This window comes from Caretta caretta, chromosome 10, assembly GCF_965140235.1.
Source record: "Caretta caretta isolate rCarCar2 chromosome 10, rCarCar1.hap1, whole genome shotgun sequence".
Taxonomy (NCBI): Eukaryota; Metazoa; Chordata; order Testudines; family Cheloniidae; genus Caretta; species Caretta caretta.
Window position 1 is genome coordinate 8,696,706 of NC_134215.1, and position 24,282 is coordinate 8,720,987.

A 24,282-nucleotide genomic window follows, 5' to 3' on the forward strand; every position below is an offset into this window, starting at 1 on the left:
ATACGCCGATAACAATGCATTGTTCCTTTAAAACAAGGAACGTCTGCAAGTCTTAAGTCCGGAGAGTCAACATTTTCTCTCTCACATCGGTTCACCCAACTAGAAAAATGAAGGTCCATGATCAGTACTGAATGAAATTCCTTCTGCGTCCTTGGGTACATGTCAGTTTAAAGCGGCAGAAAGTGGAAGATCTCTTGGATAGCTGCAATGCGCATGCCCGTTGATAAGGGTCCCTAAAGGTCTATTGATTGCGTTTCTGTAGCAACACATTTGCTGCTTGGCCGGAGTCTGAAAAGTTTGCAAAGCAGAATGGAGCAGGGGATGGGGCAGGCTTATAGAGCTCTGTAGTTCCCAGGATTGCTGGCGGTCACGCTCAGGTCACAGCTGCACCCAAAGTTGACCTATGGCTTCCCAGAATTTCCTGTGGAACGCAAGATGGTGCAGGATAGAGCGGGCCCAGCGTTCAGCTCAGGTTTGCTGCCCCTGCAGCCACTATAGACACATCCTTGTACCAGTAATTCTGATACGGAGAAGCGTGTGTGCCGGGGGGGAGAAACCGACAGCGTTAGCTGCCTCCTGCAATGGCAGTTTGCCGTGGCTGGGCTCTGACTGCCAAGTGGTCGTGGGGCATTGGGCTTCAAACAGGTCCTGGGGAGGAAGGCAGCAAGGAACCTGCTTTCCCGTCTTAGCCGTTATCTCCGACATGGGCTGGGAAAATATACAGTATCCGGGCTTCTGTAACAGCCAGCATATGTCTTGGTATGTGTCTCCCTGCCTCGGGGCGGCTGCGGAGTTCACCTGAGGTGGCTGGGTGGCACCAGTGTGTATTTAATTGATTTCACATGCTTGAGCAAAGCCACTTAGTGAGACCACGGTGCGGAAGCGCTTGGTGGAGGTGCTGAGGCAGGGAAGGTGATGGCTCACTGAGCCCAGCTCGCTGTCCTGTTTAAATCACTTTACAAAGGCAGTAACCTAGCAGCGCGTGGTGCGGTTGCAGTCTTTAGCGTACATTGTGTAGCAAGTTATGTGCCACTCGCCCAGCCACGTCTGCTTGCAATGGCGCCTGAGTCTCTCATGTTAATATTGTAACATCGCAGACACAGTCTGGTTAGTCCTTGTCTAGCGTGGAGTGCTGGCCCAGTCTATGCTGTCTAAACTGTGAGGAAATGCTTTAGGTGAAGTGTGTCCCAGCCAGTGCACGCAAAAACCCAGTCTATGCCACCACTTCATGGATTGCAGCTCGCACCTAGTGTGACTGGATTTATGCTGGGAGATTGTCAAATGTGGATATGTTTCAATAACTTTGGACGGAGCCAACTTCACAGGGGTTTGGTAGGAGAAGGCGCTCTGATGCCCTGAATTCAGACTTCATTTCAGCCCATTGGATGCTGTTGGCCCTAAGCAAGTCTTCCCTTTGCATGGTAGCATCTTCTGTGCAGTGACAATGGGTACGGAACAGGACTAAACAGGATGGTGCTGGGTTTCCAGCATGGTTGGGCATATCCAATGGAAGCTCCACAGTGTTTCTCCTCTTATTCGGTAGGAAAGTTGGGGTGGGACAAATGAAAAGAGGGCTACTTAGCCTCCTGTGCCCTTGCCCGAGCAAAATGAAGTTGTTCGTCTGACCTACTTACAGACACAGTGGTCAGTGGGGACGAAACCTGGGACCAAAATTATAGGTCTATCACATGAGCCAAAGAAGTAACTTCACTAGCTGTGCATCGGCAGCAGGCTGTTATGGTGCTGTGGGCCACCTCTAGCAGGAGTCATGACTGAACTAAACCAGTGTGTTACGGTCTCGTCAAAGTGAATGTCTGGGGTGGACGCTTCAGGTCAAGGCTTGGTTCTGTGGTTGGTGTCCATTTTCACATGTGGCAGCGAGGGGAGGGATTGTAGCTCCTCCGCTCTTACTCATGTTTCGTCTATCTCCTGTCGGTGCTGGTGTAGATGGTGATGTGTCCTCTCTCCTACAGAACTTTGAAGTGGAAGCCGATGACTTGGTGACCATTTCGGAGCTGGGCCGTGGAGCCTATGGAGTGGTGGAGAAAGTACGGCATGCGCAGAGTGGCACCATCATGGCTGTCAAGGTGAGAACAGCACACTGGGGTCTCCCGCAGTGGCGTGTGAGGCTCGAGAGAGCAGGGAGCAGCTCCTCTGGAAACCCAGTCCAGCGCCTGTTGGAGTTTATGGAGAGAACCTGAGTGACTCCTCTGGCTGTTGGATTGAGCCCCCGTCTCCTTGGGTACCTGGATGTGAATGAGACCCTGCCTAGTTCCGTGTGTGACTCCAGCATTCCATTGGTGGGGCTGGATTTGGGGAGGCACTGACTAGGCGAGTGGAAAAGCATGAGCAGAACCCACCTTCCTGTAGGGAATGGAGTGCTACTCCTGCAGCACAGGACACTCTGAAGCATTTCAATGCTCAGTGCATGACATCCCAGCCCTCGAAGTTCATGCCCTCGGTCACCTGGACCTGCTGTGTAGGCCACTTGTATATCTAAGTGCCTGTTCAGGGGCTGGCATGCTTCAGGGGCTGGCATGCTTCAGGGGCTGGCATGCTTCAGGGGCTGGCACAGAGTCCACCAATGGTAGCGGAGATCCCACAGTGGTAACCAAGTACACTACCTGGAAATCTGGGACCTATGCGTCTAAATGACCTAAGGGGTGGGTGAAATTCTGTCCATCAGCACTGCAGATGCAAGATGAGGCCTAGTGAAGGTTAGGCTAACAATGAGGCCCTTTAAAGCTCCAAGAATGTAATGGGAGGTCTGAGGTGTCACGTGTGGGCCCAAGAGCATAACTGTTGGCTAACAGCTTTTTTCTGTCTCAGAGAATCCGAGCGACCGTGAACACTCAAGAGCAGAAGAGGTTACTGATGGACTTGGATATCTCCATGAGGACAGTAGACTGCTTCTATACAGTCACCTTCTATGGAGCCCTCTTCCGAGAGGTAAGGGGGCAGTATTAGATCTGGTGTGCTCTGGCAGCTCGGTTCTTAACCTGCTTATGGTACAGGGGTGAAATGGTTTCTTGAAGAACCCCGTATCCAGCCTCTCCTGGCCATTCTGCAGGGGCTGTGTTAGTGGCTGGTTGGACTCCAGCATGGCACAGATCCGTCAATTCTCCAGAAGGAGTAGATCCTAGGCCACCATATTACATTCACCAAGTGCCAAGGAGCCTGGGTGAGGAGGAGGAGTAGTTTCTCTCTCCTCCACTGTCCCACCTCCATACTAAGGCTCTGGTTCAAAGCTCATTGCATCAATGGGGATCTTTCCAGCCATATCACTGTACTTTGGAACAGGCCCTAAAACAGTACTTGCAACGGTATCTTAAGTGCAGCTTTGGCCCATATGTCTTCATCCCGCCCATGCCGCCGGCAAACATGGTGCTCGGATACAGAAGGAGCTGATGCTTGCAGCAACAGCTTACAGGTTTTCCTGCATCAAAAGGGCAGGGACTGCCACCTTCATTTGATCTCAGGGTGATTCTGTGCAAGGAAATTCCTCCTCCTCCTCTTCCTCGTGAACGGCTTCTCTCTTCATTAGGGCGATGTGTGGATCTGCATGGAGCTGATGGACACCTCTCTGGATAAATTCTATAAGAAGGCGCTGGAAAAGAAGAAGACGATCCCTGAGGATATCCTCGGGAAGATCGCTGTGTCTGTGAGTGGCTGGCTTTTGATTGGAGAATGCTGGGTGGTGTCCTTCGGTACCATCCCCCTACCGACCCCACCTTCGGTTCTGGAAGCTTGCACTGCCCCAGGGCTTGGCCCTGGGGCATGCTGCACAGGGTCCTAAGCATTGTGATATTTATGTGTGAATGCAAAGAGACCACGCGTTGCCGGCTCTGTTGCCCTGAAGCTAATGGCACACGCCACCTGTTCGAACACATACTCGTTTAGAAGCTGGTGGCGGTGTTGCTGGGAAAGGCTCACTCCGTGAGGTTCAGTGTGTCCGACAAGTTCTCTCTCTTCTGATCTCCAGATTGTGCGAGCACTGGAGCATTTGCACAGTAAACTGTCAGTGATTCACAGAGGTAAGTGCCGGGTGACTAGAATGACATGCCTGCGTGATTCTCTCTCCTTGGAATCCATTTTAGGAGGGCTCAAATCCTGTAGGATGCTGGGTGTGGCTGGCTCCTGGATTCATTTTGCAGAAGGTGCTTAGAATTCTGAGACAAGCTTCAAACCTACGGGCCTGACCCTAAGGGATGTTTTGCACCCACGACACATTGAAGTTGTTCCTTATAACTAAGGCTGCGTGTCTGTCACGGAAGACACAGATTCTGTGACCTCCGTGACTTCTGCAATGGCTGGTGCTGGCTCGGGGGCTGCTCGAGCCCCCAGCACCAGCAGGGATCCTGGGTCACATGCCCCCGCCCGCGCGCCCCCCTCCAGCACCAGTAGGGGGCCTGGGCCTTGTGCTGCTGCCCCCCCTGCCCCCCCGGCACCAACAGGGGTGCCGGGCCCCCCCCACCTCCAGCACCCATGGTGCTCCCAGATTGCCCTCCCAGAGCACCCGGCCCAAGTTTTAGTTAGGGGTATATAGTAAGTCATAGTCAGGTCACAAGCCGTGAATTTTTGTTTACTGCCCGTGACCTATCCATGACTTTTACTCAAAATGCCCATGACTAAAATGTAGCCTTATTTTTAACCCACCACATGATTCTGGGCCTTTTCCCCTTTCCAGCTCGAATGTGTAACAATTTTATTTCCACATACTTCCCACTCACAACTTCAGCTCCTGAAGAATGAGCATAAATTGCAGACTGTTAGAAAAATTCCCTCAGATTCCTTGCAGCTGGCCGGGGGCTGAAGGATAAACTCATGGCTAAAACTCAGGGACTGGAAGTCAGGAGACTTAGGTCCTCTTCCTTGCTCTGCTATAGCAGAGGCATAACCTTGGGCAAGTCACTTATTCTGTCTGCGCTTCAGGTTCTGCATCAGAAGAGATCTGTCTGTCGCCTAAGGAGGTAGAGCAGGGGTGGCCAACCTGGGGCTCCGGAGTCACATGCGGCTCTTCAGACGTTACTATGCGGCTCCTTGTATTGGCACTGACTCCGGGGCTGGAGCGACAAGCGCCAACTTCCCACCGTGCCAGGGGGTGCTCGCTGCTCAACCCCTGGCTCTGCCACAGGCCCTGCCCCCACTCCACCCCTTCCCGCGCCCTCTCATGAGCCTGCACTGCCCTTGCTCCTCTCCCTCCCGCCCAGAGCCTCCTGTATGCCACGAAACAGCTGATCGGGAGGTGTGGGGAGGGAGTGGGAGGTGCTGATTGGGTGGGGCTGCCAGTGGGCGGGAGGTGCTGGGAGTCGGGGGTGGGGAGGAGCTGATGTGGGGGCTGCTGACGTATTACTGTGGCTCTTTGGCAATGTACGTTGGTAAATTCTGGTTCCTTTTCAGGCTCAGATTGGCCACCCTTGAGGTAGAGGCTTAGCTCATCCTGGGGTATAAGGTGCTATAGAAGTGCAAAGTATACTAAAAATAAGAGCGTATAATATTAAAATCTAGGATCAGTGGGGCTTTTGACTTCTGATCTTGTTTCCTTTGGCTTATCCTCTCTCCCTTGAGTCAGCCAGGATTCCCTGCAAAGTCTCTGCCAGACAGGAACATTGACTTCCTGGTTTTAAGCCTCCTTAATTCTGTAGCCCACTTCTTTTGTGCTTTCTAAATGGAAGATGTAATCCGCTCCCTCTCTGTAATCCTGTTAGATGTGAAGCCTTCCAACGTTCTCATTAACAAGGAGGGGCACGTGAAAATGTGTGACTTTGGAATCAGTGGCTACTTGGTGGACTCCGTCGCTAAGACCATGGATGCTGGCTGTAAACCCTACATGGCTGTAAGTGTGTGTGGATGTGTAATCTGGTCTGTCATTTTGAGCCTGCATTCTGCCTTGGATCAGCTGTGGGTGGCTCTGTCCCCTCCCCAGCTCCTAATTTGAAGTAGGAACAGAATGAAAACAAACCACCTGCCCACTCCCCTTGGCCTGCCCTGAAATTGAACTGCTCACAGAATGTTCTCTGGGGGCCCCGATTCAGCAAAGCACTTGGTTTAACTTGAAGCATGTAATGGGCCCCACTCAAATCACTGCACATCTGATTAATTGAGTCAGCGGGGTTACCCGTGTAGTTCAGCATGGGCTTTGTTGGACTGGGCACCAAGCGTTGTCTCTGTAACCCAGGCTGCTCCCCTGCCATCTTCTGTCCTCAAAATAGCACAGGGAATCGTCTTACCAGCCTGGCCGTTGGCAGAAGATGCCTGTTGGCTGGCTGCCTCCTCATTGGCTAGACAGCATGCTGACATTTCTACTTACTGAGCTAATCAGGATTGTTTCACTGCTTGCCTTGTCCTCCCAGCACCCTGCCCAGCGTTACCCACCTGTTGCTGTCTTGTTATATGTGCGGACTGTACATTCCTTGGGGGCAGGAACTGTCCTTTTCTCAGATGGATGCACAGTGCCTCGCACCAGGAGGGCCACCATAACTGATGATATTGGCAATTGCAGTTGAAGCCATTTCTGGGAGTTGGAATGTGGGGAAAGAAGAACAAAATTAATGTGGGTAAGGCTGATCAAGACATTGCTTTGATCAGTCTTGTTTAGAGGTAACTTTTCTCGGGGGAGCCTATACCCTAACATCAGCCCATGGGGAGCCCACCTAGGCTGGGTTTCGTAGTGCAGAATATATGCTGGTAGGTGTCTGTCTGTCTTCTACGTTGGGCAAATGAGATTGAGTTGAATGCATCTTCCATCTTGTCATTACAGCCTGAGAGAATAAACCCGGAACTGAACCAGAAGGGCTACAACGTGAAGTCTGATGTGTGGAGTCTTGGAATCACAATGGTAATGGTGCTCGCGCTCTGTGGTCTGTATGACCACGCTGGGGAGGGCCTACCTCCAGCTTGTAGCCTGGTCATGTTTAAAGTGGTTTGGAAACTGCTACCCCAGGAGGATATGTTCCAGTAGAAGCCAAATCCTAAGGCCAGTTCCTGTTCCAGTCTATGGGAGCAGGACTGGATGAAGACACCGTAAGGGCCTTGGGGTTTGGCCCTCAACAGACTTCTCCTTGCATTCCCCGGTACAGCTGTTTTGCTGCCTGGGGCTGTGGTTTTCACAAGTACGTTGGGCAGTATCAGGTTAGCTCTGAGCCCCCCTCCACTCCAGAGGGGCTTAAATCCCTTGGCAGGCAAATGAAAATGGCAGGTTGGGCTGTGGGCTCCCAGGGGTGCTGGGTCCAGGCTGGCTCTGTTGATGAAGAGGGTGCTGGTGCCTCTTGTGGGAAGCCAGGATTCCAGGCTTTTAACACCACATTCACGGCCCTGTCCACCCTCCAGTTCCCTCGTGTGCTAGTTGGGGGCATGGTCTCCGTAGCTGGGCACAAGGAATGTGGTTCAGCTTGTACCCAAGGAGCGACTGTTCTGCCAACCCAGCTGTTTGTACCATGTGCCTGACCTGAGTAGCAGGGAGTATCTGGGAGTATCTGGGTCAGTCATGCCATAGTGCCCAGAGAACATGCACACAGAGTAGCAGGTGGGTCAATGCGATGTGGGATATGTCACTGCCCAGAGAACTGGGAGGAAGGAGGGCCAGCCCAACCAGTTACAGAAAGCAGAGCTTTGGGGATCTGGGTGTTGCAAGAAGTGAGTTGCACCCATCTCAAGACCTCTAGCTGGGGAGGGTGAGGAACACACAACTCTCATGATGCGTGGACACAGGGAATGTTTCAAGCCAGCCATGCTGCTCTCTGGTTATAAATCTGATTTGTAGTAGTGGTGGCTTAGGGTAGCTTATCTACCAAGCGTAAGAAACTGCTGTTTCAGTGAGCATCTAAAGCCTTCTGGCACCAATGGACGAAGGAAATCGCGGTTCGTGGCTCAAAGAATTTAAAGCCTGGGAAATGTTTTCTCCCCTTCCAAGAGATGGAGAGACTGAGGGGGTAGTGTGTGTTTGTTTTTTTTTTTTTTTTTTAAAGGATTTCCCCCATGCTTTTAACTGTGACATTCATGAAGTTGGTTTGTGCATGCGGCAAAGGACTGCCTTGGCAAATGTCGTCCGTCCCTGTCCCATCATCCCGTCCCCCCCACCACCCCGCAAAAGCAACCTCCAACACTTGCCTGTTCGAATTTGCGTTCAGTCTGGAGCTGAGCTGATTGGACACCTGCGCAGCAGCCTGGAAATGTGATCATGCTTCAGTTTTCCTCCCAAAATGCAGGAAGCCGTGCAATGAGCAATTGTGTGAATGAGGAAATCTATCGGCTTATGTAAAAGCCAGAGAGAGGGCTCCACTGAAATGTTGCCAGCAGGCCACTGATTTTTGCCCCAGCCTGTGTGATTCTTACTAATGTCTTCCTCTGGGCTGGCTTCCTGTTTTTGTAACCTAGGGGCCAGCATGTATTCAGGACTGTTGGCTAGTACCAAATAGGATCTTTTTGTGGGTGGGTTGCACAGAGTTTTCTGGCAGCAGGAATCCGAATCCAGACTGGTCACCAATCATGAGACCAAAGCCTCTTGGGGCTGCTGCATTGTGTGCCCAGTGTCCCTGCGGGGTGTCGGAGCTCATTGAGGGCTCCTTCCTGCCCTCCCATCCTGGCCTGTGCCGGGCAGTCAGTGACTCTTCCATCAGGTAACAGTGCCTGTCTGAGGGCAGGAATGAATCCTTTGTAACACGGTGCCATCCCTCGCAGCACTATAGAGAATTTTTACAGGGCAACTCTCATTGTAGTGGTTAAGGACATAAACAGCAGAAGCTAAACTTAGCACAGCTTGCATCAGGCCATGAAGCTGGCTAGACTCTGGCTTCTATGCATTCCAAACCCTTCCAGAGCTTGCTCTGCCGCTGGCCCGCAGAGTTCTCCTTTAGGAGCCAACCGCATGAGCCCCCTAACTGAGCTTAGCTACCGAGACAGGGTTCGTGGTGATGTACCTTAAAGATACAGCTGCGGCTGTGGACCCAGAGGAAGGGCAGCGAAGCTGTCTAGAGATGTGAGAGAACTTGCAATCAAAAGGAGAAAAGGAAGGCTGAGTGTTTAGGTCTGAAAAAAGAGCTGGAGGGCAGTCAGCAAGTATGTGGGCAGTACTTGGAGTGGGATCAATCCTTGTTCTTGTTTTGCTTCCATTGCACGAGCTCCAAGTTACCATCAGACTTAAAAGAAAAGAAGCCTCTGGAATGTGCAGGAGGCTGGAGATTTTTGTTGGGTTTGACTAGGCAGCCTGACTTTGACCGAGAACACTGGAAATTATGCAGGCCAGGGTAGAGGTGGTTGAATCTCCTGATTCTGGGCATAAGCCGATCACCAAATAAATATCCTTTCTCTATGTGGCATTACATGATGCCTCTGGGTGCCTGGTAGGATTTTGCCTGCCTCTGAAACATGCAGCAAAGGCTGCTGATAGAGTAAAGATAGCAGGTTTGGTGGATTCATGGTCCAAACTGGAATAGCCGATTCTCTGCTAACTAATTCTCTTCCATTGGCTTTCCTATTCCATGGGCGTGTCTTTTTGTGTAGTAATATTCCCAGTGGGGGTTAGTGTAAACTCAGGAGGGTGTTAGGAATCTTCAGATGCCCAAATGCCACGTGATGGACATGTTGAAAATGGGCTGAGTAATACCGAAGCGGCCAGCTGCAAAGCAGCTCAGAACTGCCTCGTTTTTCATGGAGAACCTTTTAAAAAAAAAAAAAAAAAATCCTGTTTTCAGAATTTCCTCAGAGAACATATAATATATGTGGGTGAGAAGCCAAAATCTGGAAAAAGAATTGGAGTTGTGGAAAAGCACTTTAGCTTCTGGTTTAATTTTTTAATGAAAAACAGGAAAGTTTTGGCAGGAAACTTTCATTTTGGTCAAAAAGTTCATTTAAAAACGTCACCATTTTTTCACCGAAACAGTATCAACTATCAACTGCTAGTGCCCAGTGTACACTTGGGGCTGTTGGCCTGAAGCTGGTATACTGTATTGCTGTAGTGTCTAGGAACCGAAGTCATGGCCCAGGACCCCTTGTGCTAGCAGAAACACAAAGACAGTCCCTAACCCAGAGAACTATCTAAGTACTATGATGCTGCGGAGCAGTCTGAGGACATGGACATGCAGTATAGCCAATTCCTCATGGCTGTCTTTTTTTTCTTCTTTTCCCTCCCTTTCCCTCCTAGATTGAGATGGCCATTCTCCGCTTCCCCTACGAGTCCTGGGGCACCCCCTTCCAGCAACTCAAGCAAGTAGTAGAGGAGCCTTCGCCCCAGCTCCCTGCTGATCGCTTCTCAAAGGAGTTTGTGGACTTCACAGCACAGTGGTGAGTGTCTGAACTGAACCCCATCAGTCTCCTGTCTGAGCCTACGGAGGCTTCCCGATGCCGAGTGCTGGTCTCCCGTATCAAAGCACAAAACTTACCTTTACTCTGCCTCGGGACCCCCGTAAGTCTTTCCTGTCCCCTCGTCCCAAATCACCACTGTCCTGCAATCCATGCCACAAACGCTCCACAGATCCATTTGGTTTTGCCTGGGCCGGCTGAAAAGGAACAGATTGCTCTTCTGCTTTGTACGGTTCACCCTGTTGGAATTTCGGTGCTGCAGAAACTCAACCCAGTTGCAGCATCCTGATGCATCTGCTGCCTGACGCTGTCTTTGGCTGCCACTTAGAATTAGGTGAAGGTTCATTGTGACTTTCAGAGGATAAAGCACATCTCAGCTATGCTGGGCTTCGCGGAACTTTTTAAGTGCACCTAGAATCTGCACCGCAGTAGCCTTCAGCTCTTAACTGGGCTATAGCTGGGCCTGTGATTCTGGCATAGGTATTGGCATGCAGCATCTGTCCTGTTGGGTGGTACCCAGACCCTCTTATATTGGGCATAGCTTGCACGTGTTCTGGCTGTACAAGGTGAAGGGTGAGGTTTTCATGTGACTGATTTGCCAGGCCAGGAACGTGTTTGCTGTCCGACAGTGCTTTCCTGTTTGCCTGCTTAATTGATTTGCTAGGCTCTTAGGTTCAAAGCCAATACGTGTGTAACCAAGGGGAGTTAAGAACTGGTAGTAGCCTAATAGAAAGAAGGGGATGCTGGCTAGTGATCTCCCTCTTCTGTCCCATCCTATTTAGTCAATGGACAGCAAAGATTAAGCCACTGTGTCATGGACATTTTTTTTTTTCTTTCCCCCTATTCCAGCTTAAGGAAGAACCCTGCAGAACGAATGAACTATTTAGAACTTATGGTGAGCATGGATTTTTATTTTTTGATCTCACAAAATCTTGGCCTGTAACTAAAGCTAAATGAATAGTCAGTAAGTGTTAGACCAGTGGTACAACACGCTACACAGCTTAGTTTAGACTCCGGGCTATCTGTACACTTTGAACTCTTTTGCTGAGTCCCAAGTCAGTGACATGGAACAGGTGCGGATTAAACAGGCATATTGAGGTGTCTGCCAGCCAGGTGCATCATGGGTATTCAGACTTCCATCCGTTCACCACCGTCTCCCATCACCTCTGCTGCTGGCTGGCTTGGAACAATCTCAGCTGTTGGTGTGACAGCTGCTATCGTGGCTGACACACCTGTGGTTGAACTGGGGACCTCCAGAGCTAAAAGCATGAGCTGCTACGGCTTGAACTAGTGAACGAGGGCTCCCTAGTTGGGGCTGTAAGAACCCAGATAATCTGCTGACCAGCACAGAGGAGGACCTGTAACACACGCCCATCAGCTGGTTACACTGGTTTCTGCCACCTGTGATGCTGTGTGGTTGAGTTGTCCCCGATGTCTGACTTTTGTCCTAGAATTTTGTATGTACTTTGAAAGCAGAGGTCACAAAGTGTGCAACGAATCTGTTCAGCTCAGTGTTCTCTGAGATTCAGCCCAGGGCCTCAGACCTGCTGTCTAAAAGGATCAATGTACCAGCCTTGGGCATTCTTGTTGTATTTGCCGGGGGGAAGGGGCAGGGGGTCCACCACAATGTATTGCTGACTTTGTGACTGCTGCCACAATTGTGTTCAGTGTTTGTCCTTCCTCATGCTCAAGCTGACTCCGTCCTGGTTCTTGTTGGCAGGAACATCCTTTCTTCACCTTGCACAATGCCAAAGAGACCGACATGGTCTCCTTTGTGACAGAGATCCTTGGGGAAGACGCCTAACTCACCAGACTCACTGCCACGTACAGTCACTTCAACCCAATGCCCTGGCTTCCCTGCACAAGAGAGGATGCGGACTCATGTTCACAGTGGTTTGCACAAATTGCATCTCCCCAGCCTGTGTGCGTCTCCAAGCCAGCTGGGCGCGGGGGCACTCTGGTTTTTATCACCTGTATGCTGAAAGTTACACAGGAAGGACCTTGTGGAAATTGACACACACAGTAGTCAGTGCTGTTACTGACTAACCCATGGGATGGAGGGGGCTCGGGAGATGACCTGCTGGTGCCAGACATTCCTCCTCAGTTGTGTCAGGGGAACCAGACTCCTGTGTATCTGAGCTGAGGAATCTGCTATGCCTGAGGATGGGGCAGGGGGAGTGTGAAATAGCCCTCCCCCAATACCATTCTGGTGCGGCAGTGAAGGGTCCAGAGAATATTTGCACTCGCTCCCTCCATTGTGCAGCAGAGTCAAGAGATTCTTCTGGCACTCTAGTCTCCTGTCCCCACCTCTCCGAGGCCTGGGGAAGGGATGGGAGGGTGTCTCTTCCTGAGCCACTGGGGGCCTGAGGGTGCACAGGCTGCCTCCATCAGAGTTCAATCTTGTTCTGCCTTCCCTCAAGCCCTGCCCTCCCCGCCCGGTACCCTCGCTGCGGGGATCCCACAGGGCTCTTCAGAAAGGGGTCTGTGGAAATCTGGGCACAGCTGAAGTTTGCTGCTGCTTGTGGAAGAGGTGGCGGGGGGTGTCGTGGCTCCAGGATCAGAAGCGCACGGCTGTCCAAGGCCGCTCCACGGCTGAGGTGCCCCTCCCTTCCCAGAGCCCTCTTGAGGCAAATCCACAAACTGGTCAGGTCTCCCTAGACTGTTACAGTAGACCCCCCTGTTCCCCCTCAAAAGCCTGTTCAAACGGTCCCAGCTTGTTCTAAGCTCCTGCACCCACGCTCCCTGGGCAGCTGCATTCTCGCCTCGGACCACTTCCCCACTCACACCGGCCAGTGGACCCCTGTCCAAACAGACACAGGCCCATGGCATTTGGGGAGAGGATTCCATGTGCAGCCCTTCCCCGCCCCAATAAACCGGGCTGAGATTGGCTAGGCAGTTAGGCGGCCAGCTCCCATTGGTAGTCAGTGAGTTAGGTGCCGAAATCCCACCCTCAGCGATGTTTCAGATGTTCATAGAGGCTATGACTTCTCCCCCTTCCCCTCTGCCCCCTGTGGCTGGGCCCTCCCACCCGGAGCTCAAGAACTGACCCAGCACTGTGACTCTTGTTCATTTCTGAGGTTGCTTTAATGCCTATTCGATCCCATGTTCACCAAAAAAAAAAAAAATCTATGTAAAGCCATGATGTGTCAAGGTGGTGCTGGTAATTGTACATTTGATGTGTATATATAATGGACTTTGTAACTCATTTCCTAGTTTTAATTGAACTAGCTATAAATTAAACCCTTTCCTTGTGGGAGGAGGGGGCCTCCCCCTTCCTTAACAAATCCACTGTGAAAACCAGATGGGTCCCCCCTCCCGCAGCCATAGAGGCCTTTGAATGGGCCAGGGAATGGAGGAGTTATCTGACTTCTGCTGTATGTGATCACAGAATGCACATGCCATATGTGGATGATGTTTTTAAAATGGAATGAGTTTTCTGATTTTTTTTCCTTTCTAATACATATTTGTGTGTGTGTGTATGTGTATATATATATATATATATATATATATTTTTAAATCACTGATGAACATACAAATGTATATGTGGCTAGTGGGTTGGTGAATGCAAGCAACTTTCTGGTTACATTTGGGGTGGCCGGGATGGGTCACAACAAGGCGTAAAAATTGTGGGGTAGTTTGGGTATTTGTTGATAAAAATGCATCTTTTTAACCAAACCTCTTTAAAGACACCTCTTGGAACTTTGTACGTGGGAGATCTGGCTTTCAGGGTGCGGCTCCATTAACTTGTGCTCTGCCCCTTTATAAATCAGGTCCCCTAAATTCATGGCTCTTGTTGTTCTGCTGCATAGTCAATCTAAGGGCTTCTCTACAAGGGGAAATTGACCGGAGTAGCTCCCCTTGTGGAGACTCTATACTGGAATGAGTCACTTGTTATTTATCACAATTAGTGCACTTCCAGAGCAGAGCAGTTATTCCAGGATAAGTGGACTGCACTGGAATAGTGTCCACAGTGGTGGTTTTATTGCAGAATAGCTTATTCTGCAATAGCTATTCTGGCTAATGTCCCATTTTAGACCATGCCTTCCACAACCAGCACTGTTTATTGACTGGAGATGGCTAAGCCCTGCTCTGTTCTATGGTTCAAAGTACCTTTTTAGATTTACCTGTTGTAAGAAAGTGATTTAACGCTTTCAGCTGCTCCTTCCTCTCACCCACTCTGCAAACCACCTGGAACTCTCATGAGACTTGTAGGTGCAACTCTACAGGCTTGGGACGGCAGCTTTGCTGCTAAGCTGTACGATTGTATTTTTCCTTGTTGGTTAGTTGGGATTGTTTTATTTTGACTTTGAGCTCTTTTCCCTCCTTTATTTCCCCCTCGGGTGTTTTGGGGATTGGTTATCGTTTACTGCGTGGGTTTTGGATGCCTTTCACCTTGCCTGATAAAGCCCTGGCTCTGGTTGGATTCCAGCTGTACTCCTGATGGCCTGGGAAGGACTTTCCTTTTGCCTGTGTATGGGGAAATCCCATCTGGGGAGCAAATCTCGCACCCTGTGACTGACGTGATGCCAAGGTATTGTTCTCACTACCTGCACCGGGAGTAAATCTCGCTCTGGGCTAGTTAAATTTTATTTCAGCTTTACCGTTCTGGTATGTGCCCTTGTTTTCTTCCGCTCCAAGGCCTTTATTCTTCTGGCTCTGTTGCTTTCCCTCCGTGGATTGGTGGAAGAACTCCAAGTAACTGCTTGGAACCCAGCTGAGCTTGGAGAGAGAGAATTGTTGCCATGAGAGAAGGCCCTCTCACCTTGTGCTTACGAGAATGGTCTGTAACCATTAACTTGGTCATTGTTTTCAATAAAATAAGCCCCCAAACCAGCTTCTCAAGAGCTTTTCTTGGAACATCAATACTTGCTCATTCTAGCTGCCCCAAACAGTTGTCTATTTTCAGTGTTGGAGTTGGTATTGAAACAAATGAAGTGTATTACAGGAATGCCCCCTCCGGTTGGAGCCGGGCCCCGTGGTGCTAGGCGCTATACAGACATAAAAAGACAGCTCCTGCCCCGGAGATTGCAGTCTTAGTTTAACACATGACAACACAGCCAGGCAACAAATGGGGAAGGTCAGGGCAACAGCGGTGTACGCAGTTTGTAGATGTACTGGTATAAGCAGTGTTGCCTAATGGATAGAACACTAAAGTGGGATGCAGGAGACCTCTGTTCTGTTCCTGGGCTGCTGAGGGACTATGGGCAAATCACTTTGCCACTCCGTGCCTCGGTTTTTCCACCTGTGCAATGGGGATAGTGACACTGAGCTGCGGAAAGCGCTCTGAAAACTGTGGCTAACAAGCTGTAGATAAGATAGGCTAGCAGAGCTAGCTGCTGCTGCTGTTAGTCATGCTCAGTAACCAGAGTCCCAACCCTGCCCCGGCCTGGCAGAATGGAATTTTAAGCTACTTTGCGGAGGACAGAGGTTAAATAGTTCAGTGTGTGGCCCGACACCAGCTAGCAGGGGTTCTCATGGCTGTTGATTGGTATTGTAGTAGTGCCTGGGGCCCTGCTCTACCAACATCGCACAGTCCCTGCCCGGAAGAGCAGGCAGTCTAAATTCTGTCCTCCAGAGCCAAGGGCTTCTGTGTTTCAGTTCTGTAGCTACCTAAACACCTGTTAATTCCTGCAAGGAGGAGCAGGGAGGTATAATAATGGGGCTTTAATACTTCCACTGGGTCATTGCATCCCCCAGACGCTCTGAGATCAGACACCTGCCGCCGACACCCCTCCATGCACTTAGTTGCTCTGATCAGAAATTGGGATCGGATTGAGGCTGGTGTAGTATCCCTCTGGCCACCCGCATCAGCTGTCAAGCAGGCCCCATTCCATTCCCTAGCACTGCAGACGCTGTGTGGAAACGGCACTGGAGCGTATTCATTTTTAACAGAGTGAGCCAGCATCGCTATGAATAAAAAAAAAAAAGTAGTGGATGGAGCTTAATCCGCTGAATCCTTCTGAAAAGTACCTTGGGGTGGGGTCAAGTTGACAAAGAAGATGGACAAAGTAGGCTTCGGAGGAAGTTAGGAGCAACCTCATTTAACTCTAGTCAGTGGTGGAGGATTCACTCCCTTCCAACCCTTGAGCTGTTCCAAGGCGGGGATAGTTCATGAGAACACTGATCTAAGAGGCTAGGGTTTTGTTTTGTTTTTTTAATAGGCTGTGAGAATAGGACTCCTGCCTGATCCCCCTCACTGCCCTTGAACAGCTGCATAGAAACTCTGGGACTAATCACCCACTTTCTAAGTTGCCCTTCTCTAGTGGGAATGTTGTGGGAGTTTCCCGTTGCCTTGTGGGATGAGCGTTCAGCTGATGTTGACTTAAATTTGGGGGTTGTTTCATGGGTGGGAGGTGCAACCCCTGTTTGGGGAGTCTAGTCCCTTGCCCAAGGCCCTGACCCGGGCCTACTGGAGCCAGAATAGTCCCGAGCCCTGCACCGCAGCACGAGCTGCTCCTGGCCACTAGCCGCCCCGAGCTCTGGGCTGCCAGCCTGAGCCGAGCCCCTGCCGGCTTTGCAGGAGAGGTGGAACAAGGGTGGGGCCTTGAGGCAGAGCCACAGCCTGGGTTTGCGGAGGCTTAGCCTCCCCTGGCCTATTCTACTCTCCACCCATGGTTTGTTTTCATGGCTTCTTACATGCGAAGTGTGTAGACAGGACCTCCCTCCCATCCCTAGCCAATCTCCTTTCCTGGCCCTCTAGCGCTGATCTTCTGCTTTCATCAGACCTTCCCTTCCCTTCTAATAGGGTTGGGGAAACCCTAACCTGACCTTTTGCGGAAGATCTGGGGTGCGGGAGGAGCTCAGAGATGAGCCTGTACCTACGTGCTGGGCCCCTAGCAATGGCTTTGGATCTGACCCGGCCCAGCTCCTGAGAGAGAAGACTATCCTCCCAAACAGCCACTAGATGGAGGTAGTGGCTAGTGTTTGCTGGGCTGGCTCTCTATAGTCCAGTGCTTTTTCATTGCTTTCCCCTGCTGCAATGCCTCCTCCATCTCCTGTGAGGCCCAGCGCTGAGCAATTATTACAAGGCAGGGGTCTTGGGCCCCTATATTCTGCCTGGAGTGGGGGAGATACCATGATCACGAAGGTGGTTTTCCCAGGGCAAGGCTCATCCATTGCACTGCGGGTGGCTGGCACCTGCCCCGTGCTCATTACGCCTTGGTCCTTCTACTCTTTTGGTGGGAAGAGACTCCGGCTTCCTGTGTTTAATGAGCACACCAAGGGCAGCAGAGGGAGGAACAGCCGGCAAGGCGGCCCCATCGCTGGGCAGAATCGTTCACTCCTTTGCCACCTGCTGCCCGGATTTGTATCTGATCCATCCCCCCTCCCCACCCTCAACACCCTTCTTGGCTATTGGCGCTGCAGGGGGCAGTCTGTCTGGGCAGGGCTCCCTCCCCGCTACTGCCTTGCTCTTGGGAACCTAAGGGGTGAGAAGTGCAGAGGCAATCCTCGGGGCTCCGCTCAGGGGCAGCCTCAGGAAACTGAGGGGGGAGGGATAGCTCAGTGGTTTGAGCTTTGGCCTGCTAAACCTAGGGTTGTTAGCTCAATCCTTGAGAGGGCCATTTAGGGATCTGGGGCAAAAATTGGGGATTGATCCTCCTTTGAGCAGGGGGTGGGACTAGATGACCTCCAGAGGTCCCTTCCAACCTTGATATTCTATGAAATGGGTGACTGATGTACCCACAGAAACTGGGTCAGAGGAGGCCAAGCCAATGCAAGAAGCCCTGCCCATCCCAAGTGCAGTAGCCCATGTAGCTGGTATTACTGCCAGCAGAGAGGGAAAGGAGGCAAGGTGGGTAGAACTGCTGACTCAGCATGAGGGTGCGGGCCAGCCTTCAGCCGCAGCATCCCTCTCTCTTCCCCGAGCAAAGGGCCATGTGCCAGGAGCTGCTGATCAGGGACTGCGCTGGCTCCCAATGGCCCCCAAAGGAGCCGGCGAGAGCCGTGATCAGGCTATTTCGCAACACCGCTCCTGTCTGCCTTCCTAACCAGGAGCTCGCTGTACTTTACAAACACATGCAGCCTCCCGCCCCAGGATGCCAGTGGTCCTGGCCCTACAAGGCCAATGGCGCGAAGGGCCCAAAGCTGCCGCTCAGTTTGGGGGCCCCAGTCAAGAGGTGCTGAACAGCCACCCTGCCTGCAGGTGCCTGGGACCTCTGCAGGATCAGGCCCTGTTGTGTCTCCAGCTGGGTACCCACTGCAGTGGCTGCTTTTGAGAAGTTGGCAGAGATCTTGCAGGGAGTCAGCAACGCAGAGCCAACAACAGAACCCAGCAGTCCTGACTCCCACGGACGGGCGTTAGCTGCTTTCCCCCTCTTTGGCCTTTAAAATCAAGCATCTGTCTGAAACATACCAGCCCTCCTATGCTCTTGTGCCCTGGAGCACCCAGAACCCTGAGCCTGTCCCTCCCCACCTGCCTCTGGGCCCAGCACCTCTGTCAGCTGTAGGAAAAGCGTGGTCCGTCTCTAGGGGATGGAGCAGAAGAGCAGCACGGGGCAATGTCAGAGAAGGCGGCCCCACTTGTGCTTTGGCCATAGGGGAATTTGCTTTCATACAAGTCATTTCATGTCAATGTCAAGGCCGTGGGGGTGTGTTTGTCGGGGGGGGGGGGGGGGGATCGGCCATTGTGTTTCCTAGCCAAAGGATTGTCATTCACAGATCTAGGAGGAGGGCTGCGGTGCAGCCACCAGACCGTGTAATTAGAGCCAGACTTTCTCATTGTCTAGGTGATTGAGGTTGCCATGAGAGGAGGGCAAATAACCCCCAGGGGAGAGCCAGCTGGGAGCAGGTGCTGGGGTCAGCTCCGCCCCCCCTGCTCCCTTTATCTGAGATTAAAGGCAAAGGAGCTTTGGGGTCAGGGCAAAGGCTGAGTTGGGGGGAGACAATTTCCCCTGTCCACTCTCCTGCCTGCATTTCGGGAGGGAGGGGAGAAGTGTCTCATCTCCAGCACTATCTGGTTCACTTCCTGCCTCCGCCCCTTGCAGAGCATCTGAAGTTCTGCTTTCAGCCCTCCATCCCCCTAATCTGCTTGCTCAGGGACAGGTGGGCCCACATGTGAGGCCTTATCTGCTTCCCATCAGTGAAGGGCGGGTGCTACGCGTTCACCCCTCTTATAAGGGTCGGGGTGACTTGTGCACCAGCTTGGACTGGGATGGCAGATGCTCAGACACCTGCATAGAAAGTCCAGCAGGAACGGCCCGGGTCATAGAGGGATGGCTAACCCCCGCCTGCTAGCTATGTACAGAATTTTTTCAGGGGGAAGTCAAGCTGGAAGGGACCTCATGGCTCCAGGAGCCCATCTAGGATTGGTGCCTATGAGTGGCTGTGCCACTGTGTTAGGGGGAGCTGGTTTGCTCTAAAGCGAAGCCACAGTGGGCCTGGTCAGTGGAAGAAAAACCAGGTGCTGCAGGAAGTGGTATCGGGAAGCCAGGCAGCGCTGCTCTTCTCTGTGTCCGTACAGACTCAGGGCTAGGCGCGGCTGGAGGAACAGGTCCTGCCCACAGGAGGCCATTGAAAGGTCCCAGTGTATCAGAGCATCTAGCTCCTTCTCAGCAGTAGAGCACAAGACACTTCACACAGGAGGTCACTCTCATTCCCTCCATTTTACAGATGGGAAAAGTGAGGGGCAGCGACTCCTCACCCAAGGTCACTCAGTGGGCCGCTGGCAGAGGCAGGCAGGGAACCTAGCTCTCCCCAGTTCTAGTGCAGTGTTCTGTCCAGGAGGCCGAAGAGAAGGGTGCTACCCCCAGCATCCTGCCCAAAACCCACCTCGGGCAAACACACTCTGCCTAGTACCTTAGGACCTTCCCCCATAGCATCATCTGGACGCAGTGTTCTTCACGTCCTGCCCTCAACTGCTGTGTCGCACGGCTGTGTGCTGTTAGAGAGCTGCAGGGCTGCACCCCAGAGGCGGCTGCATTTCAGCTGTAGCATTGATTCCCGTTTCATCAGCAGAATCCTAAACTGCAGCAGTAGAGACAGGCCAAGTATTATCAGTGCTTTACCAAGATGAGTTTTAATGTTGCTAGCAACAGGGTTGTCTCCCATGTGCCCGGAGCAGATCTCGTGCTCTCCCTGAGCCAGCCTCCACTTTCCCCTTAGCTGGAAGCACTCATCTTCAGTGAGCTTTTGCCAGGCTCTAATTATGGGAGGTGGGATGCCAGGGGACCCCTCCGATAAGCAAAGCAGGCAGGACGGTGCATGCTTTGCTGGAGGAGATCATTAGGCTGCTTAGTAATCAGAATGACCAGGGAGAAAGGCTGGCTGCCGGCTCTCTGTCCATCCGTTTCTCACCTTCTTCCCTCTACTGCTCTCTGCCTTTGTGGGGCCAGGAGAAGCGGGATCCCCCCAAAACACATGCAGCCAGCTCACCTCTAGGTAGGGAGTCTTACTCAGGGGTTTGCTTCTGGGGATAGACGTTTTGCTTTTGAGTCAGCCCCAAGCACGGTCAAAGGAGGGAGAAGCATTGTGAGGTCAATGGATAAAGGAGTGCCCGCATACGCAGGTGTGGCAAACGGCCCCAGACCCATGGCAAGGAGGGCATGCAGCAGGCTGGACCTGTGCATTTAAATTTGCCTCCATGTTGGCCAGAGGCCAGGAAAACCCCCAGAGAGACCGTCCATCTCCAGCACCCCATTACACTGAGAAGGCTTTGGGCATGCTTGGGTGAGATCAGTGCTGCTCTCTAGTGACTGGCTCCTAGACAGCCTACAGAACCTACTCCTCTACTCACAGCTGGGGATGTGTATTTTGCAGAAAGGAAGGAGCCGGGTTCTAATCCTGGCTCCCCACATGTGCACCATTTAGCCAGGGATGGTCATCTTTGGGCAGCATTCTCCCTGCCGGCAGTCAGAATGAAGGGAGAGAAGACAACACAAGCCTTATGGGAAGAAAAACGCTTTCCAGACAGGGGCTGAAACAATGTTAGCAACAAATACCAAGTGGGCAGGGCCTGCAGCATCTTCCGAGGGAGAACTCAGGGAGAAAGGGTTACACTGGGTCAAAGACAGAATCATAAATCTCCTGGGATGGCCCAGGGCTGGGTCCCAGATAAAGCCAGGGAGGACTTTCTGTTTCAATTACACTCTTAATAGCTACATCAAGGAGCATTAAAAATGTATTAGTGACTCTAAGGGAAAGGCTTTCAGCCAAAGTCAAAATTCATCCCTTAAAGTTACCTTATTAGGACAAAGATTTTTCTCTATTTCCTTTTGAACACCGGCAAAAGGAGGCTATTTCCTTCCACCCCCTGCCATCTGTTGCTTCCCTACTTGCTGGATTATCCCAGGCCTCCTGAGCCAGCCATATTGCTAGGGCCTTTTTGATCACCCTGGACATTAATGCGCAGCCTTCCCTCAAACCAACCCCTTCCTAGAAGGATGGGAGAACGTGCTCTTCCTTCAAAAATAGCAGGAGAGAAGAGCACCTCCCAACCCAGAGGAAGGGAGAATGGGAATATTAAGGCTCCAGCTGGCTGATTGTACTAGATTTAAAGGGCCAGCCCCGCCCCACCAGAAAGGCATGCTGGGAACAAAAGTTTCTATAAGAATGCAGCACTGCAGTAGAGCTGAGCTAATAGGGACTAAGTTATCAGCAAGGAAGGGGCTGCTTCTGCGTGGACCATGCTCACTGTATTGCAAAGGGGATCTCCCACTTTGCTGTAGCTGTTGTTTGTGTCAGTCTGATATAAATGCTACAAAGGGGGCATGTTTTCTGTCTCTTGCTGCCGGCTCTTGTGGGTTATTGCTGCTGAGATCAGAACCCTATTGATGAGGGTGCTGTACAAATGCCCACACGGTTTAGCTCTTCAATAGCCTCTTGCTGAGGGGGGGCATCTAGCTAACTAGTTGTGTTCACAAAATGGGGAACATTCTGGTGTCCTGGTTTATAGGAAAGTTGCAGAGTCCAGTTTCAGGGTATTTTTGCTGTGCAGGGGCTTTAGGCCCCTTTTCAGTAACCACTCTGCATTAGAGCATTCACACAGGCCAGAGGCTTATCCTATGTGTACAATTATCATTCTACTGCTCTCTAATCGCTATCTACCCTAGACACTTCTAACACACCCATCCATGGTAGCCGCTAGGTGCGAGTGATCTGACAATGCTGAATAGCAAGATTTCAGCCCCCGTGGATTAGTCTCTCAATTCCATCACATATTTGCACTCGGCCTTATGATAAATCATGATGGCCAGAACCATCCACCCCAAAGCCCATGAGATTTAAACCAATAATAGATGTGGTATTCTTATTGTCTTTGAGCCTTTCGGGATCCTGTTTTCAAGCTTTTCTCTGCAGACAGGAGGGCTAGAAACTTTTTTTTCCTTCCTAAACGGACGCTCAGAGTCTGATGCAATCACATGATTCCAGAAGTTGGAGCTTTAAGAAACACACCAAAAAATAAAATGGCGAGAATTGGCCACACCAGCACTGTACAGTGAGCTTTAGTGGCCAGTTTCCTGGCTAAACTCTATTTTGACCTACTTCTAAAAGCCCCTCTGACAAGCCTGGAAAGGAGCATTTTACCTTGCTACTGACTCAAGCCCTGACTCTGGCCTCTCCATGAGGAGGCAGGTTCTGTTGTCCCTAATCTACAGATGGGCAAACTGTGGTGCAGTTAACAATCCATGACTGCTTGCTAGGCTAAGACTTAGGGTGTGTTGATGTTAGACAGCACGGGCCGTGAGCTAGAGGGAACCACCCGGCCTAGGTGTGTCCAGCAGCTTCAATCAAGAGGCTTTTATAGTCCCCACGTTGGGGAACTTTGTGTTTCTTCTCTGCTGTGAGTGACACCACATAGGAGAAGCAGAGACAGCAGCAAGTGCAGTAAATGAGAACAGCGACAGGTGGGCTTGACCAAGGTCACGGAAGCAGGGGAGTGTCAGAGGTGGGATTGGAATTCTATGACTCCTGCTTCCCCTTAGCCCTGCAGCTCTCCAGCCAAGCCACTGCCCTCCCTTTCTGCCGCTTCCTTTGCTTGGTTCGAGCCCCGAGAGGGGTCATCAGGGGAGCTACTTTTAGGCGGGTCGCCTGAAATACCTGATGCTGAGGAATGTTGAGCTGGGACCCCTTTGACCTGATTCTGGGAGGGCCGGAGGCATGTTAGGAGTGGTTCAGGGCTGGGAGAGCTCATCCCCTGTGAAGGAGGATTGAGTACTCCGGCATGCCTGCCTGGTGGCTTGCCAGCGCCATGAATAGCTGCACCTGCTGTGTTAACCTTTCTTGAAACGCCACGGCCATTTCAAGCAGCGTTTGAAGGAGCCATTTATTTCCAGACCCCGGTAACTGCATTGGCCAGGCTGTCTGTGCGGGCCCCAGTCTGGCAACCCACTCTGGTTTGGGTTTGATTGATGGCTGAGAACTGTCTGTGAGGGGCAGACCCAAAGGATCCCGACCTATGGAAACCCTAATGTTGGTGCTGCTTGGGGCAAAAGGGGAGCATCCCACCCACTCCCTCGCCGCCTCCAGATAGTGTGACGAGGTCAGCCATTTCCCTTTGGCACCCCTATAATCACTGAATGTGGCTGGTGTTAACAGGCTGCCTGCAGGTAGTTCTGCTAGGGGAAGGAGTGTGAACTAATGGATGATGTTCTAGCCGGGGACTCAGGACACCTGGGTTCCGCTACTGGTCCGCTGAGTGACATCAGACTAGTCACGTCTCCGCTCTGTGCCTCGTTCTCCCCATCTCTAAAATGGGGCTACTGCTACTGCCCTCCTTGGTAAAGCACGTTGAGATCTACTGATGGCAAACGCTATCTAAGTGCTAGGTGTTACCATTATCCCAGTGCTCATGCTGTCACAGCTGACACGTTCCATTCTCTGCTGCTTCTGGAGGCTGTGGCCGGAGTTCAGTCTCTTTACAGGTGCCCTGGCTAGGTCACAGGACTGCATCCTTTGAGTGACCGCTCGGTGAGCGTGCCCCTCCCTCTCCGATCCCAGACCCTCTCTAAGTCGTGGCTGCTGTTTGATCTCGCTCCCGGCCATGCT

At 51.7% G+C, this 24,282-nt stretch overlaps 1 protein-coding gene across 3 annotated transcripts in view; it reads left to right on the top strand.

Annotated features, from left to right (window-relative positions):
- Positions 1 to 15,129, top strand: part of MAP2K3 (mitogen-activated protein kinase kinase 3) — a 54,067-nt gene extending 38,938 nt beyond the window's left edge. For all 3 annotated transcript variants that reach the window (XM_048866748.2, XM_048866746.2, XM_048866747.2), the window contains exons 5-13: positions 1,974 to 2,087; positions 2,830 to 2,949; positions 3,545 to 3,661; positions 3,983 to 4,034; positions 5,709 to 5,836; positions 6,761 to 6,838; positions 10,142 to 10,281; positions 11,149 to 11,194; positions 12,020 to 15,129. In XM_048866748.2, coding sequence (XP_048722705.1) covers positions 1,974 to 2,087; positions 2,830 to 2,949; positions 3,545 to 3,661; positions 3,983 to 4,034; positions 5,709 to 5,836; positions 6,761 to 6,838; positions 10,142 to 10,281; positions 11,149 to 11,194; positions 12,020 to 12,103 — 879 coding nt within the window. In that variant the 3' untranslated portion in view covers positions 12,104 to 15,129. The remainder of the gene's footprint in view (positions 1 to 1,973; positions 2,088 to 2,829; positions 2,950 to 3,544; positions 3,662 to 3,982; positions 4,035 to 5,708; positions 5,837 to 6,760; positions 6,839 to 10,141; positions 10,282 to 11,148; positions 11,195 to 12,019) is intronic.
- The last annotated feature ends 9,153 nt before the right edge of the window (positions 15,130 to 24,282 follow it).